At 39.3% G+C, this 25,836-nt stretch overlaps 2 protein-coding genes across 8 annotated transcripts in view; one reads left to right on the forward strand and one right to left on the reverse strand.

Annotated features, from left to right (window-relative positions):
* The window catches only part of lmtkb (lemur tail kinase 1 b), a 55,933-nt gene extending 55,047 nt beyond the window's left edge, over positions 1–886 (forward strand). For both annotated transcript variants that reach the window (XM_014982823.2, XM_014982824.2), the window contains one exon: positions 344–886. In XM_014982823.2, coding sequence (XP_014838309.2) covers positions 344–372 — 29 coding nt within the window. In that variant the 3' untranslated portion in view covers positions 373–886. The remainder of the gene's footprint in view (positions 1–343) is intronic.
* Positions 887–4,777: 3,891 nt separating this feature from the next.
* LOC106915326 (BAR/IMD domain-containing adapter protein 2-like) overlaps positions 4,778–25,836 on the reverse strand; it is a 58,540-nt gene continuing 37,481 nt past the window's right edge. For 3 of the 6 annotated variants that reach the window (XM_088000905.1, XM_088000900.1, XM_088000903.1), the window contains 8 exons: positions 21,961–22,113; positions 18,744–18,974; positions 17,342–17,528; positions 16,115–16,316; positions 15,935–16,015; positions 15,617–15,782; positions 14,070–14,107; positions 9,322–12,530 (listed from right to left, as the gene is read on the reverse strand). In XM_088000905.1, coding sequence (XP_087857031.1) covers positions 12,497–12,530; positions 14,070–14,107; positions 15,617–15,782; positions 15,935–16,015; positions 16,115–16,316; positions 17,342–17,528; positions 18,744–18,974; positions 21,961–22,113 — 1,092 coding nt within the window. In that variant the 3' untranslated portion in view covers positions 9,322–12,496. Of the gene's footprint in view, positions 7,566–8,000; positions 8,047–9,321; positions 12,531–14,069; positions 14,108–15,616; positions 15,783–15,934; positions 16,016–16,114; positions 16,317–17,341; positions 17,529–18,743; positions 18,975–21,960; positions 22,114–25,836 lie in introns of those variants that run through there. The other 3 variants (XM_088000902.1, XM_014982843.2, XM_088000901.1) reach the window with 3 other exon arrangements.

Here is a 25,836-nt window from a genome sequence, read left to right on the forward strand (position 1 = left end):
AAGCAGTTAGCATGTCGCAGGATGCAAAAAAAAAAGGTCTAGGAGCTTAAAGAAAGGAACCATGCAGTCATGGGGTGTGCTGTACGACTGAAATATTAAGTTGAAGACAGAGGTGAGAATAGTATGATCTTATTTCTTTGTACACTAGTTACAGATAATTTTATGAGGTATAACCTTAAGATTGAAAAATCTCTCACCAGGGAGCCCCTATTTCTCACAGACAGTCAACTTCAGCTTTTTCTGGCTCTACGACCAAGAACAGATCCTTCTAACCTTCTATAAAACTCAAAGCAAACATAAAATGTTTAAATGTAAAATTCTGTTTCTGTTTCTGTCTTTGTAGGAAGCAGTGAAGATGGAGATAAGGAATAAAAAGCGGTGGATCTTGACTGCCTCTGTGACAACAGCTGGACCTATTTTAGCATGACTTCAGATTTTTTTTATCATTATTATTATTATTGTAATGTCGGGTTTTCCAAACACAAGACAGTGCCTCTTACTGCCTGCGGACACTTCGAATCTAAAGCCCTCTTACCAACATGTAACCCGAGAGTAGTTTAGAATACTGAAAAGACAACAAATATTACACTTTGTGAAGGACATATGAAAGATGAACTTATTAAGGAGCCCTGTATATTTTTGGATCAAAGGCATAAAAGGACACATTTGCCACCTTTTTAATTTTTTTCATTCATGACGACGTGGAGCCGATCTTCACTGAAACGGGACGAAAACGAAACTGCTGCCAGATTGTTGCCCAGTAAAAATCACATCCACTTTGTGGCTTTTCAACAACGGACGAGCACCTTGAACAAGACTGAGCAGCTTAAGACTTTCTACTGTTTAGCAACTGTTTTACTTGTACTAATAAACATCATGAACGCTTGAGGCATCGCAAGTAATATAATGTTAATATTTGGTTTCATTCAGAGAGAACGGACACTGTGGTGTGACAGGAAACGAAGCTGTCTGGTCAAAGACTGAACCGTCTGTCTGCTATGAATTGGTGTTTGAGACTTTTCTGTTTTACAAATATAACGTCCTCGCCACCAAACCGAGTCTATGACGTCCAAAAGCTGGAAGTAAGAGGTAACTCAATTACTTTTCTTTAAGAGTTTGTAGTTTCAATAACCTAAAAACCACTAAGAATGATTCAGGACAAAGAGAAACAGACACTAGTTATACCCAACATCAGGAGCTTTCCGTGTTTGTATATTTTCTGCCTAAGCTGAGAATCGATTCGCCTGCAAGACGGGTTTTATTCTGGTTAATCTGAACACATGAAGGTTCTTCATCACATTGATGCAAAGATCTTGTAACTCCAGAGCAGATGGGAAGCTCTAATGTTCACTGATCCACCGTCCAGGTTGGCACAGCAGCACCAAGCAGCGCTGCGGTGATGCGTTTTTGGAACTTTGTGATTCGCTACGTCAAGAACAACAACTTCAGCTCGACGGCTGTGAAAGCCAGAGTTATGACCACAACTATATCATTGGAATCAACTTTAAAAGATTTGTTTTGATTTTCCTAGATTACATCGTTCATCTTAAAACTTCAGATCACCTCAGAATCAGTTGTGCTCCTTATAACCCATCCATCCATCTTTAACCTCTTATCAGAGACCTTCAGACCTCCCCAGCTTTTTCTTTCAAGAACTTTAAGACGTTTCCTAATGCAGCTGAGAGTGTTGAGGTCCAGCCGGTCTTTGGCCTGCACTTCTACTAGTGGGACAGATCCTTAATGGACCCCAAAAGCTTTCCTCTTTCTGCCTGGATGAGGTCAGTCACTCTGCATGAGGAAGTTAATTACATGTGGACTTGTTCTTTTGGTCATCACCCAAAGCTCATTAACATAACTGGGGGTTATTTGAACCTTTTAGGCCAGTCTTCATCACCACAGACGTTGCACTAATGCATCTGTTAATGTCTGGCTTCATTCTACACAACTTTATCACCAATTCAGTTTCAACTGAGACAGTTTCTCAAATTCAGTTGTAAAGCACATTTCAGCTGCTGGAAACCTTTGCAAGTGAAAGGTTTCCAGGTATGTTCTCAGTCACAAATGTAATTCACCAAAAACATCATTACTATCCCACAGCTGGCTTAATAAAAAAAAAGTCTGATTAATTAAGGTCAAAGAAGAATACATTTCTCATGTCAACCTTCAGACACTTTAACAAAAAGTTAAATCTAAGGTTAATAACCTTAGATTTATCTAAAGACTTGACTGGATTGTCACTTACTAGTCCTCACGACTAGATCAGGGTTTGGAAACCTGCAGCTCCAGAGCCCAAAGTGACCGTCTGAAGTTTCCACTGTGTCTCTTAGTAACTTTGAGTGAAAGTGACAAAACCCCATGAGTAACATTTTATTTAAAGGGGTCTGCATAAGGCTGACATGACACTTTCATAAACATAACATCTGTTATGAACACGAAGGCGTCTTCATGAACGTTTATGACTGTTGTCATGAAGTGTCATTCGGTAAATAATGACACTTTTAATGAAAAGGTGTTCTAAGAGTTGCATTAAAAGTTCGTCCAAAGTGTCAACTTTGTATTATCCAGTAAATAATGAAACTTTTAACGCAAAATCCCATTAAAACTAGCATGAAAACTCAATTGAAAATGTCAGCTTTGCACTAAAAGTGTCATTATTTACTGAATGACACTTCATGACAACAGTCATAACCATTCATGAAGACGCCTCATGACAGGTGTCATGTTTGTGTCAGTGTCATGTCAAATAAAGTGTTACCGAACCAACTAATGTTTTTACAGACAGATACAACAAATGCAGCTTTTTTTGCTTTGTTTTCTGGTTAAATTGTTGTATTTCAAAAACATAGTGACACTAAAAAAGCACCTGTGATATTTTCTCTTGTCAGCAGATTGGCGACTATGTCCACAAAAATTGACATCACCTAGAAGAAAATGCATCCATCCACTTTTTTGGAAAGGTTTTTTTCTGGACTTTAAAACCTAGTAGAAATAAAATAATGGTTTACATGACATGTTATTTCCTATAGCAGACAGTGCTGGTCCATTGACTGAACAATCAGAGTCTAACTGGGTTGGACTTCTGCAATAAAGGCTGAAACACAGTGGAGAGAGAGAGAGAGAGACTGATGTTCCTGCAATTAGTTAAACATTCACAGTGGACACGCTCAGTTTTAAACATCCAGGGTTAAACATCACTGGTTTGTAGGAGTGGTAAAGAAAGAAAGTACTTGACTCTATTATTACTGTAACCTGCTGATCGTTGGCTACAGTTTTGTTTTCCGACTCTGGGATTAGCAGAACCATTTAAAACCCGAGCCATATTGTTTTTGGGTTGGACACGTGGATTACAACAGTTTAGTCTGATTTATTGTCTCAGCTGATCATGAAGTGCGACAATGCTGTGATTTTTGTGTTGAATCTAAAACAACAAACAAACGAGAGAAGAGACCCCTGTGCGTTCTCAGAGCCATTAAAATGCAGGTTTCTGCTTTTAAACCAACATGTAGTGTCTTCTATGTGTTTGCCTTCCGGGGCTTTAAGATTCTGTAACACTTTAGCGTAGAAACATCTCGATGGCTGTCTGTAATATTTTTGTATTGAGAGAAAAATACTTTTGAGTATCGATGAGCTAGTAAGGCAGGGGAACGGACGAAATAAAGGAATATCTCTATGTTTACTGTTGCCAAAGACATGTTGTGTTGTGTTTCAGGGTCAAGTACAACTTGATGTTGTTTTCACCCCAAAGGAAAGACCGAGGTGAGGAACAAGATGGCAGCTTTGGTCTGAACCGACTGTAGGAATGTGCAGGAGAAGGACTGGGATTCAGTCTGTATTATGTGCCCCCCCCCACCCCCCACTCTGAACTGTTGAAATCATTACTTTCTGTACTTTCGATATAAATAAACTCTGGTTTACACAGCTTAAGGCTTTTGTTGACTTTTTCATAGTGTTATTTGAGTAAAGACGAATCTGTGATTCCCTGGAGTTTTTAAAGCTCATTTAGAATGACCAAAACTCAAATGATGCAATGTTCAAACGCAAAATTCGCCCAATTGCAGCCTAGATCTTAGTATTTAGAACATTAAGTTCACTGCAAGACAAAAAGAAAGAGACCAATCAAATTTGGCTAGTACAGCTGCATGGTTTAGGTTTGTAACGTTTCATTTGAACCAGAAGACTCGAGGAACAAAGTCCTCTGAATAGATAAGAGAAAACTAGAGGTAATTAGCTTTATGCACAGCATCATGTTTGGAGGGAAACCACACAGCAAACCAGCACAAATATTTTATAACCGTCAAGCACAGTGGTAAAAGGCAGATCATTTGGACTAATTTTGAAAGCCAGATGAGTTTTCTACCTTTAAAGCCTCTTTGTGTCAGTATTCTAGAGTCGGGTGTGAATAGTATGCAATGGTCTAGTCAAAGCCCAGACCTCCACCTGAATAAAATGCTAGAGAACTGAGCAGATGGAGATCTGCAAACTTTAATGAGCAGAAGCAACACGACACAGAACGAGCGAATCAAAGTTCCTCCACAGTAATGAGATGGACTGAAAATCACCGCAGAGTTATTGCTGCTTCTGCATTTCAGCTTGGATTTTGTAACACAAATAATGATAAACTATCCAAATAAAGTCTTCTAAGGCACTTTCCCCCCGCCCCCTTTAAATTTAAACAGGATGTTCTGTTGATGGGAGCAGTAAAAAAAATAAAGGCGTATAAAATCTCTTTTAGTGTCATGATTCTCCCAGAGTAAAAAGAAAAACAAACACAACAAACTGCGTAGATTTGATTTATTCTTATACATTAAATCGGAAAACAGACATTGGGTTTATGATTGAGTCACAAATATTTGCAAAACTACCATTTACTCTGAAGTAGCCATCATTTTACGCCGAGGCTTTAACAATGAACAGTTGTGTGTGCCGTGTTTAAAACAGAAGTATTTATCAGTGTGATTAATTTATAAACAAAAAAAGGTTAAAAATGAACTGGCAGCATCTGAGTTTTCTAAAAAAATAAAATAACCTAAACATAGAGTATCATTCATATTTTATTAACTTTTTTTTAGATGAAGCTGAAATTTAAATGCATTTTTAGTGTAGGTATTTTAATAATCATCTGAAAGTCGACTTGAACATCAATTGTATTTAGTTATTACATACACACACACACACATTTGTGTATGTATATCATACACAAATCATATATTTATTATGCCTTATTTAAAGGTTTTTCTTCTTTTACTATAATTTTAGTGGCTGATTTTTTGGGGGTTTTTTTTATTCTTCTCTCATTCAGTTAGTTTAATGATTAATTTAAAATATTTGCCATTCTTCTTCAGCAGCACCTGTAACCACGAGAAACGAACTGGAATGGAAAACATCTAATAAAGCTTCATATCAGTTTGTGGTTGGTTTTTGGCTTTCAGTGGAACAAAACGTCTCATCTTGATTTTGCCTTTTAGGATTTGGGAAAAGAACATATGATTTTGGTAACAGGTAAATATACTTTTTTTATATATAATACTGTATATTAGCCAGGTGTGAAGATTTATTCTACCAAACAATTCAATGGCAGCAAATAAGACTCCATTTGGCACGACACGTTCAACCACGAGAGGTCACATATTGTACAGAGCAACATACTGACACATGGGGGCTAATCTGAGTCAATACTGTCGATACTGTCTAGCACATTTATGTACATTTTCAATGCTCAAAAAACAATTCAACACCAATCCACAATGACATTACTTGAAGACTAAATGTGGAACCAATCAAAAACTGCAATATTCTAGTATTTGTTTTCCTTTTGCATCTGCTCTCTGCTAAAAATTTTTTACTATAAAATATGGTTTACAACATGGATTACTAAAAACAGAGCCTCACCAGTTGTTTACATCGCTGACAGTAAGAGAGTTCAAGTAAATTTATATTTTTAATTACAAATTTCATTAAAGCTGAACACTCAGACAACAGCTGACACAAAAAATAAAACAATAAACTGAAGCTTTACATTATTTTGAAAGTCAACTTGGATATAAATTCAGATTATACAGCTTCTTTTTTTAAAAAATAAAAACAAAAAAACTTTGGAATATCTTTATGTGGAAAAAACATATTCCAAACAGTTTTCTTGGAGACAATATAGACCCATAATAATCGGTTTTGTTTTGTTAAATTTTGTTTGTTCACAATTGCATTAAACAAATGTCAAATATCCAGGATACAAAAAGGAAGTTCAGTAGGGCGTATCAACAAGTCACTGTGTGATGGATTGGTCTACAGAGTTTAAGCTGGGAAGTGAATGTGAAAGAAAATAGTTAAGCTTCTTATAAAAAAAGTTTCTGATAAAAAGATTAGAAGAGAGTATTATGGAACTGTTAAAATGAAATCTGAAGGAATGTCAGTGAGCGAGTCTGTCCTGGTCATCTGATAACAGCTGACAGAACAACAAAAGATTGTTTAGTTAAGCTCCAAAAAGCAGAATTACATTCATACATTTTACCATGAAAAAAAGAAGACTGACCCTAACCCCGTTAAGGTTCTCTACATGCGGTTGAATCCGTTCCCTTGGCAAAAGCACTGATGCATAAAAATCTAGAAAGTATTTTTAGAGCAACACATGGTGCTTTCAGAATCACATCTTCTCAAGGGAAATCTGTGCATTTTAACCGAGACAATGGGAAACACTCCACAGGCTCAGCTGAGATAGCATCAGGTTCCGACCCGGTCCGATACCGGTTTTACTCTTATGTAATTGCCAGAAAAAAAACATAGTGAAGAGTCTTTTTTTTTTTTTTTTTTTTTTGGTAATAGTCGCTGTAAAAATCTCGTTTCAATCGTAAATAAGAAATGGTTGTTTGGGCAGAAAGACTGGAAAGAAATCATTTGAACATTGCTAATTATCAGGTCAAAGCTTTCAGAAACCAGATGAGAAAATCTAAACATAAATATCTAACCATAAGATTTTGTGTTTTCTGAGCTGAAGACGTTTTACTCACTTAACCGTGTTTCACAGACTTTTGCAACAGTTTATTTAAATCATCGGTTTGCTCTCTTAGTGGTTCAGGAAGTGGCAGTGCTTCAGCAGCAACAACAGATGGCGCTGTTGCTCTGGATGAAGGCAGTAAGAGCGCAAGGGCGAAAAGGTTAAACACCTTGAAAATGCCATTAAAGCCCTTTTTGGTTCTAAATAACTGGCTACATCTACAAACAAGTATATACAAAACTCAAATTTTAGTCCAACTATAAAACATTCTTTGTGTCCATTTTTACCTAAAGTATCTACAAACAGAAGGAGTCAAAAGTTTGTCTGGGTTGTCGAGCATCTGTTTATGTCGCATCATCTCAGCTCTGTTTTTTTCCGCTAATGTAATCTTTTTTTTGAGGACTTCATTGAGAAGCAAAATAATTGTGCTGCAGCTCAGGGGCTCTCTGTGGCCGTCGAGGTTTCCAAGGAGTCGTAGTGAGCTTCATCAAGATGCTCCTCCTCAGCTTCATCTTCATCAGGAAGCAGGGGTTTAGCTGGAGCCTCCACAGTCGGCTCGCTGGGCGGCCCTCTCCTGGGCGCAGAGAGAGAGAGAAAAAAGGAACAAACATCAGCTGCCGAAAATAACGTAAAACTACAAAAGAGCTGGAGGATCTGCTTTCATAAAAACACCGTAGGTATAAATAAAACCGCTCTGAAGATGAGTCATGCAGAAACAACAATACAGAAAAGGCCGAGCATGCTGCTGAAACAACACCACGCATTTCCAGGACAAGCGCTGCAACAACCCATAATCAGCTCATATAAAGCCAGCGTTTACATCACAGAAACAAAACAAGCAGTGATGGAAATAAACCCAAAGACACAGCACAACTCAAAAAAAAAAAAAAAAAAAAAAAAATCAACATGCCAGAAAAACAATGACCAAACAGGAAAGGTGGTGCAAAATAAAATAAAAAAAAAAAATAAAAAAAAGAGCGCAGAAGATCCAAATTTTACTTTCACTTACGAGGAGTTATTTGGTCGCTCAAAATCGGGCGTAACCGGGCCGCACGCTGCAAGCAAAGACAGTCCTCATGTGTCAAACTCAAAGGAGAATCAGGTTTTTTGAGAATTTATTGCATCTTTTACACTTAATGTTTGCATTTACCTTCTGTTAATGCAAACCTCACATTACAACCCCGTTTGTCTCCTCCTGTTCAGTCTGATCTAACATTCACTAAAGCTCCAAACCCAAAGAAAACATTAAACCAACAGAAACTATCGTTTTAACTTGGAATGTGAAAATGTTAGTTTTTCTGTTCAACCAGACGCTAATTATATGAATCTGAAATTTTCTGCAAATGACACACTTTTAAAAACATTTAAAAATGTCAAACGATACATTAGGAGATCTTACAGAATCTCCTGTAAGATTCTGTGTTTAAAATACTGCTGCGCTGGTTTGATCAAATTACCTTTATCGGTTAATATCAAGTCCACAAAATGAGACAGGAAGTATTACACAGGATGGGCCATAAGTTTCCACACATAGGAGAATGTAAAATGTACATTTCTTTTATTTCTCAGATACCCAAGAAGATGCATTTGACAAAAGAGCAAAGAATTGAATTTGTACTGGTGGCTGGATCAGGAAGCAGTCGAATGGTTGCACAAAACTTTAAAGGAAAACAACCACAAAATGGTCCAAGACGTGCAGCGATTACAGAGCCCCACAAAAATAAAAACAGTTGTCCAATGTAAAATGTTTACTTTTTCTATGTATGGCAACTCATGGCCCTCCCTGTATTTTACTTACCTGGATTTGGAAAATGAATTCTTAAATATCCTCTGTGATTCAGAGATGAATAGAGATTTGACTGGATTCTTGTGGTAACTTGAGGAAAAAAAACTAAGCTCACACATCGACGTTCTACATTTAATAGGAATTTTCACCAACTGATAAAATATCACCTAATGATCAGGACAAACCCACACACCAACACCGACACACAGCTGAGCGGTACCTTAGAGAGCAGCAGGAGGAGCAGGCCGGTGGGCGGCTGGCAGGCCGGGGTGCGCAGGATGTAAATGTTAGCGCGCGCACACACAAACACACGCTGAACATGCAACATGGCTGCAGGGTGGCAGGGCTGGTCTCAAGTCACTGGTTAATGCGTTTGGGGATGAACAGCAGTACATGAAATTATTCCTGAAGTGCGGCAGAAGGCTGGAAAAGTAAAGTTCTGCAGGGTAGAAACTAAACATTTGAGCCGGCTGTTATGGCAGAAAGTTGTTCTTGGGGGGGGGAAAAAAAAAAAAAAAAAAAAAAGGACCAGAAGCAAGAGAAATGTCCATATGAAGAAATTTATTTGATAATTTTTGTATAGTAGAAATTCAAACATTTGAGGTCATCAATCCTTATACTTCTTGCTGCCTCAAAGCATGCATATTTCAGAAATCCTCTGTACAAAATGTTTTCACTCTTTTGCCCCTCAGTTGGTGCACACATGTGAGTGCTGTGCAATCTGCAGTCGTAGCTTTGATTATTTTAGTGGAGAAAGAAGAAGAACTGGCTGCTTCCTGTCGTTTACTCTCGACTTTGTCTAAACGCATCAGAACGGATCAAGAAACGGCAGAAACCAGGTTGGCAAAGTTGAGGGAGGACATTTGGGACAAAGCTTCTACTGCACTGTGCAAAAAATAATAGAATAAAAAAATCTGAACCAAGATCTGATGCAGATCCAAATTAATGTTTCACTTGCTTGAAAAATATTTAATCATCTCAAGCGGTTTTCTCAGAGGAATAATCTTAATTTCTCCGTCTTCGTCTCTCTACAAATGTTAAAACCTTCATGAATTTCAGAAGTCGGCAGTCTCCTGACGGACTAGAAACAAACACCAGAAGGGACAGCCAGTGAGACGGGGACTAATTGGGCCGACACAGAAAAACAAAACCGGTCAGAACAGACGACACTCGTCTTAAACTGTGACGCTTTTTGACTTGCTGAGGTTTTAGTCGGAGTTGAAGCAGAACACAGGAAATCAGACGGCTTTCCGGGCAGCTGTGACTCGGTTTTCAGTTGCTGATTTGACCTCTCGGTTTCTGTGGATCCATTAGGATCCAAAATGCCAACTGCATATTCCTTCAACAATGTTGCGTTTAAAAGTTTCCATTAGGTTATATAATCCACAGTATAGGCACCACGTATAAATATGCAAAAACAAAAACATGTTTAGGTTTGTACATTTCTTTCTAATTTAGGTTTTTCTAAATATGGCTCATCATAAGCTGTAAGATCTCTGCATGTCTAGAGTCGTCGTCTGATGTTTTCTGTAGATTAAAAGTCGCATAAATAATTTCTGCTCATCAATTGTGACTTTACAAAAGTCACATCTTGAACTTTTCACATTGTGTCGCATTAAACACACGTTTCAATTTATTTAATTGAGATTGTAAGTGACTGACCAAGACAAAGTAAATAATTATTGTGGGAAAAATTTTTGTTTTCTAAATTTAATTCATGTTACAGTTTTCTGCCACTTCATTCATTTAGTGATGTACTATGTTGTGTTGGTTAATCATATAAAATCCAAACAAAATACATTAAAACTGTTTCTCTACAATGAAAAGCATCCAAAGAATCAACAGAAGGATTTTAAAATTGATTTTAAACCTGTATAATATGGATCACCAGATATGAATAGGACAATAGATCTGAGTCTAGAGATGATTTTCTACAACATGTGTGAGCCACTGTGTTTTATGCGATCCTCCAGAGTGACGCATGAACAGAACCTTGAAGATAAACGTCGTATGTTTAAATATTATTATTTTATCAATCAATCAAAGCCGTTTTTATCTGTATGCTGCCAAATTATATCAGTCCTTCTGGTTTTTTGTGATTGTGGAAATTCACACAAAGTCAACGGATCCCAGCATTTTTTCTTTTTGACGCAAATCCATAACTGTGAGTTTATTACAAATTTTCTGGAAAAAAAATAGGTAGAAATCATTGGCTTAATGTGATACCGACTCCCACCTGTAGGTGGCAGTATTCCGTGTTTTAACTACACTTGGTGTGGAGACACGTCACAATTACCATGTTAAACGTTGCAAAAATTCTTGCAATCATTTCTAAGTTAGCTCCACAAAACAGATTTAGATTGACAAAAAAAAAAAAAAAAAAAAAAAAAAAAAAGAATGAAGAAAAGTCATAAAATCCTGGAGGTAATGATCAATAAAAAGATGTTTAATATTAGGAGATATGCAGTCACAGCTATTTATTAATATTTTAACACTTTGTTAATGAGTTTTATTAATACATTCTGGCACAACGGGCTCTTTGAGAACATCAATGCTCTTGAAATGAGTTTGATGCCCAACCAGTTTCCCAACCGGTGGCCAATGACATGCAGAGCTTTAAATGTGCTGGAATGACGGCAGCATGTTTGGTTGGTTAATGAAGCGGGAATGATGGGAACTAAATCACCTCATCAGCAGGTGATACAAAGAGAGTCATTTAAAGTGTTAGCATGACAGTTTGTGTTCATTTAATCTAGATTACGCATCGCCTTTAGGATGGGAATTATCGCCCACTTCCAAACTTCCGCCTCCAGTATGTGTAGATGTGAGATCGCGCATTTTTTTTTTTATTTGAACCACAGAAAATGCAAAAAAAAAAAAAAAAAGAAATGAATAAAAAGGTCATCATCGCTGCTTATTGTTCAGATTGCTTGATGATGAAGCAGTGAAACGGCTCAGCAGGACATGGACAGAAGCACCTGTGTTTGAGTGTGTTGGAGCACAGTGTCCAAGTTCACAGACCGATACCGAGACGGTTCCAGGTTGTTTTCATACACAAAGTCACAAACAGAGATTATTAGTTTCATAAAGTGCAGGGTTTTTTTTTTCTTCTTCTTCCATGAACAGATAATAAGATACTGCGTGACAAGCACTTGTTTGTATGTACAGTAAACATTCAGTTTTCTTGGTTAAAACATTTACAGGACCTCTGGTGTCAGAGGAATACAAAACTTCACAGCATGAAAAGGCAGAAATAATTCAATACTGAAAAATCCAGTAAAATTAAAAACTATTATGTTTTTACAATATGAAAATCCTCTTTGGGATCAACCGCTTTCTTTTACATTTCCTTCACGCCGTCATTCCGATGGAGAGCACTGACATTAGTGGAAATGGGGGCGGGGAGGTTTCATCCCCTCAGTTATACAAAAGTACATGTACATGCATGAAAGGCGAGGAAAAAAAGGCCCATTTTCCTCAGAGAGAATGTCCGTCGTGTGGATTGGAAATATTTACGGCACAAAGTCTGTTCTGGTTTGGTCGTGAGGTCAGACAGACGACTCGGGGATGGCGACGGAGGAAGAGGTGAAAGGAGGGTGACGGACACACCCGCGTCTCTTCCTCGGATTGATCGGCTCGAGAGGAGTTTATTGCCGCAAGCAGGAGGCAGGAAAAGAGGGGGGAGGGAAAGAGGAAGGAGCCTGTCCTATCGCATCATCTCACACTGTGGAAATCAATTTGACCTCTGAGGAACTGTGGACAGAAAGAGGAAGAGGATTCCAGGTGGGCTGAATGGGAAAAAAAAAACAAAAAAAAACAGCAGCAGCAAAACCAGCAGGACACACACAAGGCTGAAATGTGGGATCTCGACCTGACCTGAGCCTGAACGTTTTACTGAGGCAAAGAGCTGCAGCAGGACGTTCGGGGTGAGTGGAGCCAGGAAATAAAGCAAGAAAAGCAGCGTGGTGGCTGTGAGGTGATGGAGGAGTCAGGATGCGAATGGGTTCAGAAAATTAATGAACCAAAGACGGTGAAATGGACTTCAACAGAAACAACAAAAAAAAAAACACACATCGAACACACCTGAAGACTTTAAGCTATTAAACTGATAACTGGTCATGCCTAAAAATGTTTTACCTTTATTGGAAATGTATCAATCGTCACGTAAAAGAAGATCTTATTTTGAAAGAAGAGAACTTCTTGTACAACATGTTTTTAAATGAGTTGAAAGTTGCATAAGATTTTAATTTTAAAAATCCTTTCTTTATTTTTTCAGGTCAAATGCGCTGGAAACTTAACTTACTTCTCCACTGCAGCTAATTCCCAAAGAACATGGAGTTTGGTTTTGCAGACTAAACACTTTAATCGACATAATCTGTTATATAACTTCAGGAGGAGTAGAGGGCTGAAGGTAATTTGGCTACACTTCAGAATAATCACAAACCACTATTACGCATATTTTCTACTACTAAGTGAAATCTCAGACCACTGAAATTTATTCAAGCATCTGGTTAGACCCACAGAGGTACAGCTGTATTTACACATCTAAAATTAAAAGGTTAAATATCTCATATTATTAAGAAAAGTGCATTAAACCTGGCCGAGCAACCCAATTCATCTGATTTGAAATGAATCAGCTCATTCGTTCTAACAGTAAACAAGACGTTCCAACTGCAGCCAATCAGATCAGAGCATCGATCCAGACCTCAGTGTAATATAGGATGTCTGCGGATTTAACCAACTCAAGTTTCAGACCTATATCTTTACAGAAATGTATGAAATTTGTTCATCCAACTGGCGACAAATTAGCACTTTTCCATGATATATGCAAAAAATTAGCTGGCTAGCTAGCATGTTAGCAGCTAGCTAGCAGTAGCTTAAATCGCCAGAGAACGCACTGAAGATGTTTGAGTGCGACTCAAACTAAATACACAGAATATACAAGATTTAATAGTCTTAGACAAAACTTAAGACCTGTAATTAACACATTAAAGGCTAACTTACTCTTTTTAAAATGAATTTAAGAGGTTTTAAGGATGAGTGGACACCCTATAACAGACAGCTAACATGACAAAATCTCCTCATTTATGGTTTCACAGCAAACAAATGTTGACAGAAAAGGATGGAAAGACAGAAAAACTAAAAAAAAAAAGAAACCAAATCAAAGGTGTGCTACACCAATTGTCCCAATCCCTCAGCCATGTATGGAGAGCTAATACTCTTTGGTTCCCCTCCCACTGACTGAAAAGGACTTCTGCATCAAACTAAAAGAAGAACTTGAGCGGTTCTTACCTGGTGGGGAAGCGGGGCTCGTACTCTTCAACTCCCTGCTGCAGACACAAGGGAGAGAAAAAAATTAGTTACAGTTTATTCTGCAATGACGTGCATTTACTTACGAAAGCTAGAGGACTGTTGCAATAATCAACAGTCAGCAGATGGCAGCAAAGATTCTGCAACACGTACAAGCTAGCTCCTAGCATCTCTCCAAACAAACTGATCTTAAAAGTAAAAAAACAACTTTAAACTGTAGTAAATCTTCCCTTCTGTGTAAATAACTCATGTTACAACATGGATGCATGTGCCTTCGTAAGTTGTGTAATATAGTTTTTCAATTTTCAAATTAAAAACTGATTAAAGCTCTGCGAGATGTTCACAGCTTGGGGAATGTTTTAGAAACCAAACGTGTTTTTAACTTCGACACTTTTCTCACCAACCTGTCTAAACCACACACATTTTTATTTATGGGTAGCAACGTAAAAAGGGACAAATACGTCGCAATTTTTAGGCTTATTTATCAAAGAGTTAGAAAAATATAATTTTCCTTGCTCTTTCACAATAATGCTTAACTTTGTATTGATCCGTCTTAATAAAGTTTGTGATTGTCACATGATGAAATCTTAAAAAGTTCAAGTGGTGTGAAAACTTCTACAAGTCAATGAGCTCCACATGCTTTTGTTACAATCCAGTGTAAAAGAATAGAAGAAGTAAAATCTATGAAAGACAAAATATTAAAGAAAACCACACAAACCCAGAATTGTTTGATGAGTCATCAACTTAAAGGCCTGATAAGTGAAAGAGTTTGAGGAGCAGAGATTTTCTGAATAGATGGCGACTAAATGACAATCCTCGGCGGCGGTGAAGCAAAAAGAGCAGTTTAAGTTGTTACATGACTGCAGTGCAATTAAGCATCGCCCACATGTTATGTTCTAGGTGAGGCGTAGGAGGGGATCTGGGCTAATGCAGAGGGGGTTCACTGTTTCATAAGGCTCTTTCCTGACTTATGATGAATTCTTATCCACCTCATCGGCAGCTCACAGGTGTTTTCTCTGAATTTTCTCTTTCTAGGCTGTGTCACATCCTGCTCTTGATCCCTGCCACCAGGCACAGCCCATTCCTGCAGCAATGTGAGCTAGAGCTGCACATACCAATTACTTTTAGTCTAGTTTCTAGTGCAAATATCGTAGCATGCTTGAATTTAAGCAAAACTAACTTAGAAGCAACTTTTCAGCCACATATAGCAGCTTGTCAAAAATGTCTTAAGATTGATGAAAAAGTACTAGATCAACCAGATAATTATTTCACTTACAACTTATATTTTTTTAGGAAAATTACTTCTTCATCAATATTAAGAAATTATTCACTTAACCAAGCTCTATATCTTGCTGAAATGTTTCTTGCAAGTCTGTTTTGTCTTATTTTAAGTCTAATAAGATGTTTGCACTTGAAGCTACAGACCAAAGATACTTGGTAAGATGTTGTGTTTTTGCAGTGCAGGATCTTTGTGATGGCTCAGCTCGTGTTTTGTGGGTTTATGTGCGGACGTTCAGCAGCATCTGTACCTGCGGGAAGCCTGGCACCGCGACGCTGTAGGGACGCTGTTGCCTGTGCAGCGTGGCGGTGCTTTGTGCAGACATTCGAGTGTGAGTGCCGTAATCGGGGCCGGGCAGAGGCATGTCTTCTCTCTCCAGAAGGTTTCCTGTGCTGCTGCTTTTCCCATGGTGGAGGCTGGAGACACAAGAGCGCATGGAAAGTTAGAAAAACTGGAACAGTGTCGAGAGAGCACTTCTGCAAGAATGGAACTGGGAGTTGTTCAAACATCTGGAATTTATAAATACCACAGAGACTAACAAAACGGAAACACAATAAGCTTCACGTACTTGTGAACTCGAAGCTGCCTCATGGTGTCGCCGTTGCTCTCGGAGACCAGCCGGGTGTAGGAGAAGGGAAACCAGCCCCGCCTGGTGGAGAAGAGACAGCAGGTCAACATTCGTTCTTCAATTTCAAAACCAGAGGACAGAAACAGAAAAGTCACATCTTCAATCCCAAACCACACTCACATCCTCGTCTTCTCGTTCTCGCCGTAGTGCCAGCCGTCTCGCGCCTCGGGCACCAGCAGGGTGATGACGTCGCCCTCGGCGAAGCTCAGCAGCGTGCTGTTGTCTCCGGCGGCGTGGGAGAAAACGGCCTGGACTCGAGTTCTGCCGTTCCTTTCCAGACCTGCAGCCATGGAGCTGGAGCGGGGCAGCGTGCGAGTCTCCACTGGAGAAAAAAACAAAAACACCACAGAGTTTTTAGTCTTTGAGTAATAAAACATGAAAGAGAGCCGGAATAAATTCAGAGGATGTATTACTGTCCTCTGTTATATTGTACAGTGATTTGAGCAGAACAACAGTTTTATGCAAGTCACTCGGGCTCTTTCTCATTTTAAATATCACACGTTCTATTCCCACTTGTTTTGGTCTGTTATTAAACCTGCAGGCTGTGCTTCAGGTGGAGAATTAAAAGATTTTTTTCTACTGTTCTCGGTCTTTTTTCCTAAAATATTGTCAATAGGGCTGCAACTAACGATCATTTAAGTTATTAATCAATGAGATTTTAAAAAATGGCACATTCTTCATATTATAACTTAAGCCCTTTTATGCAATAGAAACGCATTAATAGATGCAAATAAACAAATGATTCAATTATTTTTCTAAATAAGAAAATATGCATTTTGTTGCCTAAAACACAACATAGCGTTCCTGTAGTGAACATTTGAAAATCTCAGCCATTTCTGATCGACTTGGTGTCAAAGTAGAGATTTTTTTCTGTAGAACATATTTACAGACAAAACAATATTTTTTCTTAAATTCAAAATGTATACATTTTCATACAGTTTTGGCTTAATTATTGGTCTGGGTGTGTTTTTATTTTAGCAAATTGCCTTTTTTCCCCAAGAGTCTGCATCCTAAACGATTAATCGATTACTAAATTATTTCAATACTTCATCATAATTAATGCGATTAATTGTTTCAGCCCTGATTACTGGTCTCTCCAGCTGATTTAGTGAACTGTTGCGTTGTTGCAGCTTCATGCTGAGCACCGTTTGCACTCAAAGGATTAACAAGGTAATCAGAGTCTTAACTCAATTCTCAGCCAAGTTAATTAACGGAGGGCGCAAAATAAAATTGCATTCACAGTCCCAGCAACGAAGTGGATTTCTGCAGACGTCTTTACCATGGAGACTTGTTATTTTTTTACGCTTCCACTAAACCTCTGTAGAAAGGAGAGGTGTGTGTCCTTACATTGTGGGGTCTTGCTCTTTGTGGGGGCGGCCTTGCGCACAGGCAAGGTGTTGGAGTAGACCTCCGCTCCGTGCCGTTGAGGCTGCGGGGAGGCTTTGCCCTGCGCCACCTTGCTCTCCATCCACTGCTGGTAGTCCTCTCCACCCGCTGCTCCGTTCATCACCGGCATCGCTCCGTCCATCAGCCGCTGCGAGAGAGAGAGAGCCGGTGAGACGATTAAAACCTGCTCCTGCACATTTACATCATAGTTGCATAACTTCCTGCAGCTCATTAGCGATAACGAAGGCGTCGAGTGGCTGTTGGTCAGAAACGCTTCGTTAATTAAAATCGTTTATGTACAGAGTTAAAAGCAAACATCTGTGAAAGAGTTTCAAGGCATTATTATTATTACTGAATGCACAGTGTAGCTATGTATGCACTGCTTTTTTAATTAGAATTCAAACAAAAGCAAGAAAAATGTTTGATGGACATGTGGACTTATTTGTCCAGGAGAAGAGAGCGAGCTTAATGATGTCACACATTTAAACTCTGTCAGAGCAACAAGCCTGTGACTGATTCAATAAAATTTAATTTCTATCTTTGATCGCAGAGCAGCGCTTCACTTACAATCCCTCAAACACAAAAAACATTTTTTTAAAGTTTACTCAAGCAAAAAGGTTCTGTCAAAGAAATTACTCGAGTAAAAATAATTCATGTAAATACCACAATTGCAAAATAACAAATCCAGGCAAAAGAGACATTCTTCCATATCAATGCCTTTCAGTATAAAACATTTGAAACAAAAACTGCATGTGTGTGTCTGGTGAATTTTTGGTTAAAACAAGCTCATCAATTATTCACTGAAGCTCCTCACAAATTTTACCAAACAGTGGCGATACGTCAGAATAAGATTACTAAGCAAGCAAAACTAAAACCGTATTTTTGTTTTACTCAAATCACTTGAGTAAATGGAAGGAGTCACCACCCAACACTTCTGTTTCTATAGATTTTACATTAAAAGGAACATTTTGTGCTGCATGTTTTGGTCGTGTCTCCGCTCAGTGAGAAGCTGCACTAGATGAAACGCGTTGCGTGTCCCTGCTCCTTCGATCAGACATTTCTCCATATATGCGTTCTCGGTTCCGGTGTGAACTATAAATGATGAGTCAGAAAGCCATTAGACCACTCTTAGCCGCAGCAGGACGAAACACAATTAACTCCTTGACTGCTTCCGTTTTATACTGGAACAGACTCGCTTTTTTTTTTTTTTTTTACAATTTGTAAAAGTGAGTGCTTTTACTGTTTCAGATTCGTCTTTATCTGCAGGCTTTCAGTCGTCTGAACAGAGACGCTGCCCCGTTTTTCAGTTTGTGTGAAACGCCTCGTCGTTTGTCTGGTGCTGTAAGGCCCAGGAGGAACCGACCTGCTGGCCCATGGTGGCGCCGGCCCGCAGGGCTGCCAGCTCTGGAGGCATGGGCAGAGGTTTGGCGCCAGAGATGGGCTCGGAGATGCCGGGGTGGAGGGCGCCGGGAGGCATGCCGCCCGCCACGCCGCTCATCTGCTGCGCCAGGAACATGGCCCGATCCGGCAGCTTGGTTGGTTCGGCGCACACCTGCTGCCACACGGGGATCTTCTGGGACAAAAGCTCCTTACCCTGGAAACACAGAGAGAGAACAGGCTCAGCATGATCTGTTATACGGAGCTGGCAATTTTTTAATTGTCAGAAATTAAACGGTAAAAACATTTAATTGGGGATTTCTGTTAAAGAAGTACACCAACAGTGTTAATTGGTTACAAAAGTTTTGTTAAATGCATTTTTCTTACTTTTTCACCCTTTTAACAAACTCATGTATCCGTTCTTTAAAGCAGAGATATGAACCTGAGTCAGATTAACCCAGTCAAGTCGTGTTTGGATCTTTTGGAGCTGGAAGGATCTCAAACAATGCATGGATGGGGTTCTTCAGACAGAACGTTTTCCATTTGAAACATTCAATAGAGGCAGAGCATAAAGGATTTAAATGTAAAATCATTTAGAATCTTGATATTAGCAGGAACAAAGGGAATATCGAGGAAACACCAAATCAGGAGAACTGGATATATGTGGTGCATGTTATTGATGTTACAAAGAAGCTAACCTCTTTCTGGAGACTTGAAATGAATGAATTTGAGAAAGTGTGGAAAGAATGGTTGATCAACATCAAACCAATCATATCGGATTTTGTATGAAAATAATTTTTTGGTCAAGAGACGAGGATGAGATAGATTAGACGATGGATGCAAGAAGCTGCCAGGGAAGCAAAGGAACAAGCCGAGTTTCATTCATGCATTCATTTGATTTAAGCTTCGAAAGCTCTTTGAAACATTCTGGAGTTGCTTGAAAGTGAGAAAGTAAATGTTCAAAATCAGTTATTGGTAGTTTTCTATGGATCACATTTTTCAGCTAAGTCTATAATTCAGAGTAAAACGGGTCGTAAAGTGAAACCAGACGGGAAACCGAGGCAGCGTGCGATTCGTCTCAACGAGAAGCTCTCAGCTGCCGCAGGACGTGTCCATGCATCATACAGCAGAGCGGTTACGTAAAGTCCTCATCTGCATTCATCTTCAGGGAAGAACAAACAGATCTGAATCTGGAATTAAAACTTGGCTGGTTCTAACGTGGCCAAGGAAGTGGGCGGTCTGCAGAGGCAGGCATCAGTAGTCAGATTACGAGAATCCAGAAAACAATCCTCTAAAGTGAATCGACCCTCTTTAACTTTTAACATCCTTAATCAGAGACGTTCTGCTTCTGCTTTGTTTCTGTAAATCGTCGCTGAAACAGAGACGAATGAGAAGTCACAGTTCCGTTTCTTTGTGTTCTGCAAACTTTTCCTGAGAACATCTTTGCTGCCGGTGAAAGCGATGAGTCACTGCGACCCCAGTTAGTCTGGCAGATAGCAAAGATGGAGCGTAGGTGGCCGGTGCCTTTACCGGCGTTAGGATAATCGACAGGCGCAGACGGCGGCTGCTTTACTCTGCTCTCAGAGGACAGAGTGAAGCACAGACACGGACTGGTCACCTGGTCAACTTCTCCGGCTGCATCAGAGTTTTTACAGAAAAGGAGAACAGCAGCAGCAGCATCTCTGTGAAACACAACTTTCAGAATCAACTCTGAAGCTTTAAATTGAGGTTCCTTAAAAACGTAACACATGCTTAAAGCCCCGGGAACTTTTGATTGAAATTAGGGCTGCAACTAGGAATTATATTAGTAATCAATTTTTAATCAATCGGATTAAAAAGACAAAAAAAAAAAACTGGCACAGAGTTTTCCATTTCATTTAGTTTTTTTATGCAGCATCAGAAATATATTAAAAGATGCCTCAATTCATCACGATTAATGTATTTAAACATTTCAGCCCTTAATTGTCTAGCTTAATTATTTCTGATTTAGTCCTAAGAAAAATGTTTTAATAACCTATTTTTGTTCAAATACATCATTTGGTACCATTACAGATTCATTCATCGTCTCCAGGTTCAACCTGCTGTCACTCAGGAGCATCAGGACGACTCTGCTGGAGGCGGAGATTCACCCCGAAACGTGACTTCGAAAAGAAAAACGTCTCCAGTTCAAAGGAATTTTTAGCATCTTTTGCTTAGGAACAAAAAACTCTCCTTGTAATTGGCATGAGGACAGCCGGCGGTCGCTCTGAGTCTAATTTAATCCCTTTTTGATGTTTAATCATCCCATCAGCAGTTTGTGTTCTCTGCTTCCTCCTGTCTATCAATCACTCATTCAGACACTTTCACACCCACACGCAGTGAGTCGGAACCAAGTGTTCCTGCAGAAGTAGGTCATCCTCCCGGCCGCCTTCACCCTCCTCCTCCTCAGGCTCGGGCTCTCTACATGTGAAGAGGAGAGGATGTAGCCATCCGGGGAAGAAACGGGAGCGGCTTGCATTTCTGATCATAGTGAGCCTGTGATTGGCTGAGTGGGAAGCATCTGGACGAGTACTGGGGGGTTTATCATTTCATGACGATGTATAAATAAACACAGGAACGTGAGAATGGAACAAAGCGACAAGCCTGAACGCATTTTATGATCTGCCAAGCTGCAAAACTGATGAACAATATCAAATACTTCATCCTCGTCCATGTAGGAACATTCTTACTCATTTTCCTCACTAAATAAAGTCGCATTTTGCTCTCCTCTTCCTCCCTGAACTTGTGTTTTTCTACAGCTTCAGGATTTCTGAGAGAAGTTCCAGTAGCAATTTTCATCAATTATATTCCAATGTCACATCTATAGAATGTTATTCAGCTCTAACTAAGATTGTCACAATAAGCAGTTAAATTAATCTCATGATAAATAAAACTGAGCTTGATAATCATTTTCAGATGTGTTTTATTTTGGTTATTTAAAATATCTTCCAGTTCCAGTTAAACTGATTTTTTTACAAAATTCAAGTTTACTGCTCTTTGAAAGGGCAAATTTAAATTATGGCATTATTAACATATTAGTTAACTAAATGGTCTCAAAGAAATGGCGCCACAGGTCCAAACAACATTTGCCTTGTTGCTTCAATTTTAACTGAAATGGCAATTAGAAATTAGAAATTTCTAGTGAAATTATTGCTCTACCAAACCCGTTCCTGTGCTGGTCTCACCTTGTTGTGGTAGGCACTGCTGTTCTTGGCCACAGCGCACTGACGGTCCACCAGGAAGCAGTACCTCCTCCGCTCCTCAGACAGAGCGTTCTTGTAGCCCTCGGCGATGTAGTTGTCCAGCTCGCTCTGCTTGTTGCTGATGGCCTCCACAAACTGGGAAGAAAAGGGGGAAAAAAGAAAATCCAGAGGTTTTCCAGCTGTCTTAAAACAGTAACAAGTGCCAAAAAAAAAAAAAAAAAAAAAAAAAGACTCCATAATAAACATTTTATGGAGCAGGTGAATCAGTCCTTTACATGCGTCAAGTGATGACATGTATAAAGAAAATTGTGTTTTTCCTGGGCTGCCTTGGGTATTAAGTCAAAAATGTCACAGCACATTGAAACAGGAACTTCCTGATCAACATTTCCCTCTCCCACTGGGTAGTAGCTAGAGCTGGGCAATATTGCCTAAAACCATACCATATTGATTAGTCTTTTGTTTTAAGCATCTGAAATGCTGCCAAACTGGTGATGTGACCACTTCCTGTTTTACCCACAGTTTTCACTCATTGCAGTTCTTAATTTTTAAGGCATTAAACTGCGACTGCTAAAGTTACTCGGCAGTTTGTTGCTAGGTAACCAAAGGGTGAGTGAGTTGCTAAGCAACCAAAGAGCGAGTGAATTGCTTGATCCCACCAACCTAGCTTATTAGTTGGCCAGAAGAGGTTGAGCAGTTAAAGCGTCTCCTCTGCCTACATCCCCCATAATGCTGTGCGGTTCTGGGGGCGTGATATAGATCACTCGTCTATCACGATGTATATTTATTACCCAACTCTAACATACAACTAGCGGCGCCTTTAGCGGAAATGTTGACGCCAACGTCTGACTGCAGTGACTTCATCCACAGCTTCAGTCAGACAAGAGAAGCTTCTAAAGAGTTTAAACAAAGTGAAACGTCGTCCTCAGCGTGTTAGTCTGCTGTCGGAAGAAGCGGGAGGAGTCAGTGGCCGCGCCCCGAACCGTTCACACACAAACTCAGCATCCCACACCGACCTGCACATTTAGCTGCTTCAGCTAACAGCTGAGGGCGGGCTGGACGTTCAAAAATAACCCGATGGTGCCAGGAGACGGATCTATAGAGCGACTCGAGTCATCCAGCGATGCTCCATAATCACCATCACACTTTGAGCAACACCAGAGGTGCTAATTATGGAATTAATAAAGCAAAGCAGACATTCATTAAGAATATTTTTCTGCCTCATTTACATTCTTACCTAAACATAAAGAAACTGAGAAGGTCAGTTAATGAATTTTAAACACTTTGTTACTTTTCTGTCTTCAAACAAACATTTAAGGTTATGTAAAGATTAGATTCTCTTAGCCTTCTCCTCGCCAAGGCGCTCAGCACAATATTGAATTTAAACCTATATGTCTTCTTTTTCATACACAACTTTGGTTCCTTTTAGCTGGAAGTTATGCAGATTGAGATGTTTTCAGAGCGGCGCCTTCCTTCTAGAGATAAACTGCTGCTTTAGTTTCTGTAAACTGTAGATCCTCAAAAATCAATGTGTTTACCTCGTCATCAACAAATGCATTTCCACAATAAACCCTTAAAGCATAAGCGCAAAGAAAATAAGCTAAAAAGTGGATCAGCAATCAACTTCATTAAGTTTAAAAAGGTTATTTTGAAAGTTTTATTCTCTTTGTTAATGTCTGGAAAACTACAAATAGAACAGGGATTATTCAGAGCTGAGCAGATGCATCGTGCATCGCGGTGCACAAAACAATTTGCAGCATCACAGAGCTCGTTAGATGCAGAAAATGACAACATAACTGTGAGATGCAAAAATATGTAAAATTCTGCAGAGCTCACTAGAGGGACTCTTTGAGGGCAGTGTTATTTTTTCTGGAAAAGAGCCAAATGAACTCTTGGAGCCGTTTTAGAGAAGCTTTTAGCTCAGCTTTCAATAAATAAACAGACTCTTTAATAAAAGCACCTAGAAATAATATGACAACATATAATAATCACTAAGGACTAATAAGGATGAATTAAAATGAGCATGACAATTCACATTCTGATGATTAACAGTTTTTTGAAGGGCAATTCTGTTTTCAGAAACTTCGTGATCCTTTTTGGTTGTTGTGTTTTATTTCGGATATTGCATATTTTTTGTCTTCCAGTTCCAGTGTGGAGTAAAATGAAAAATCAAAGTTCATTAGTCTTTGAGGATGACCTTGCATCATCAATATATTGGTTGCCTCAAAACATCAATATTATCGTTTATCGTAATAATTCCTGGGACAATTTATCGTCCAGAAACATTTGTTATTGCAGTGGATCTGTGAGCTTTGGGAAGAACGGAGCGTCGTTTTAATGACGTTGCAAGCAGAACGAAGCTCCGCCACCCGGATGTGCTCATTAATCAGAGCTGCTCCTCATGTGGGCTCATCCAGCAGCCACTGTGAAGTGGCCATTACAGAGGAAGATGGAGGCAGCTAATGAAGAGGACAAGCTGCGTTCAGGGTCCGGGTTCAGGCCAGCAGGTGGGAGCACATGTTCCACACATCTGCTGGCGGTCAAGGAGAGCCCACCGTTCCTTCAATCATCTCTCAGCACGAGGCGGCGAACAGCTGGGAGCATTTAACGACAACACGCAGGACTCATGAGGACGCTACCAGTAAGTGGTGCGTAATGGAAGTCCTCCATGAAGTTCATTCATTTAGATACAGGCTGGTCTTTCGTGCCAGAAGCTGCCAATCAGCTTCTTCATCACAATAAATCCGACTCTGCAGCTGGGGTCCAGCTGACGGTGACAATAATCAGCTTTTCCCAACTTCTGCTTACAGAGGAACACACCTGCAAGAAAAGCTCTGCTGAGCGCGAAACACGTCAGCGAGGAAGCAGACAGAGGTTGTCGTAATTAGCCTTACAGAAGAGATTTTTAAAGTGTGTGATGTTTTCTTCAGGTTGAACCCCTCCTGCTGTCAGTGGGACGACAAAACGCACTGCGATCGTATGCAAATTCACCGTGGCGATGTGATGAGCAGGCCGGAAGATTAAAGAAAAGCTGAGTTTGGACTCCGAGTTCCCTTTGAACTGATGAACCAATCGCTCTGCAAGATGGACGAAAACAAGCCAGAAGTGATAAATTGTGGCGTGGGCCCGCTTTGGAGATGAAATGAGGAATAAACACTGATATGAGGAATTCTCGACAAGTTACCTGCAGTCATCATTCATATAAAAGAAAAACCTGGTTTGAGTTCAATGCCTAATCAATCACACGTTCCTTGGGTTGACGCTCTAGTCTGAATTAATAATAAGTTGGAAAGTTAAAACCTTGGAGATGCAGACTCCGGTTCTTTCCCCAGACTGCATGGTAAAGACGATTAAGTCTACATACAGAACTACAAATCAGTCAAATATATTGAGTATTCATGTCCAAAACTCTTGCATCTATTAGTTTAAATCTATATACGTTTATATGATTTAATTTGTCTCTAAAAAAGTGTCTTTCAGCATTCGGGCTCAGTACAACAACAGATCTTTCTTGCATTTCTTAACATAAGAGCCAAAATGAACTCTTATTTGTATTAATTTGACTACATATGCATTTGAATTAGATTTTGATTGGTTGATTTGACACCAATTTGGCATAATTAGATATAAAATAGACCTGCTTTACTCCTATGAACCATGAGATGATGTTTGCTGTAGTTTATGCCAATTAAAAATGGAACTGGATTGTAAACAATATTGATTCATCAATTGCTGATTCACATTAAACCAGGTATTGATTACACACGAATCTGACTTAAGATGAGCATGTTTTACTCCTCTGTCATCTTTTCTCCATGTAACTGAATCTATTTTTGTTTGGAAGAATCAAGAGCTAATAAA

This window comes from Poecilia mexicana, unplaced genomic scaffold (assembly GCF_051168715.1).
Source record: "Poecilia mexicana isolate PSO_F unplaced genomic scaffold, ASM5116871v1 scaffold_19, whole genome shotgun sequence".
NCBI lineage: Eukaryota > Metazoa > Chordata > Actinopteri > Cyprinodontiformes > Poeciliidae > Poecilia > Poecilia mexicana.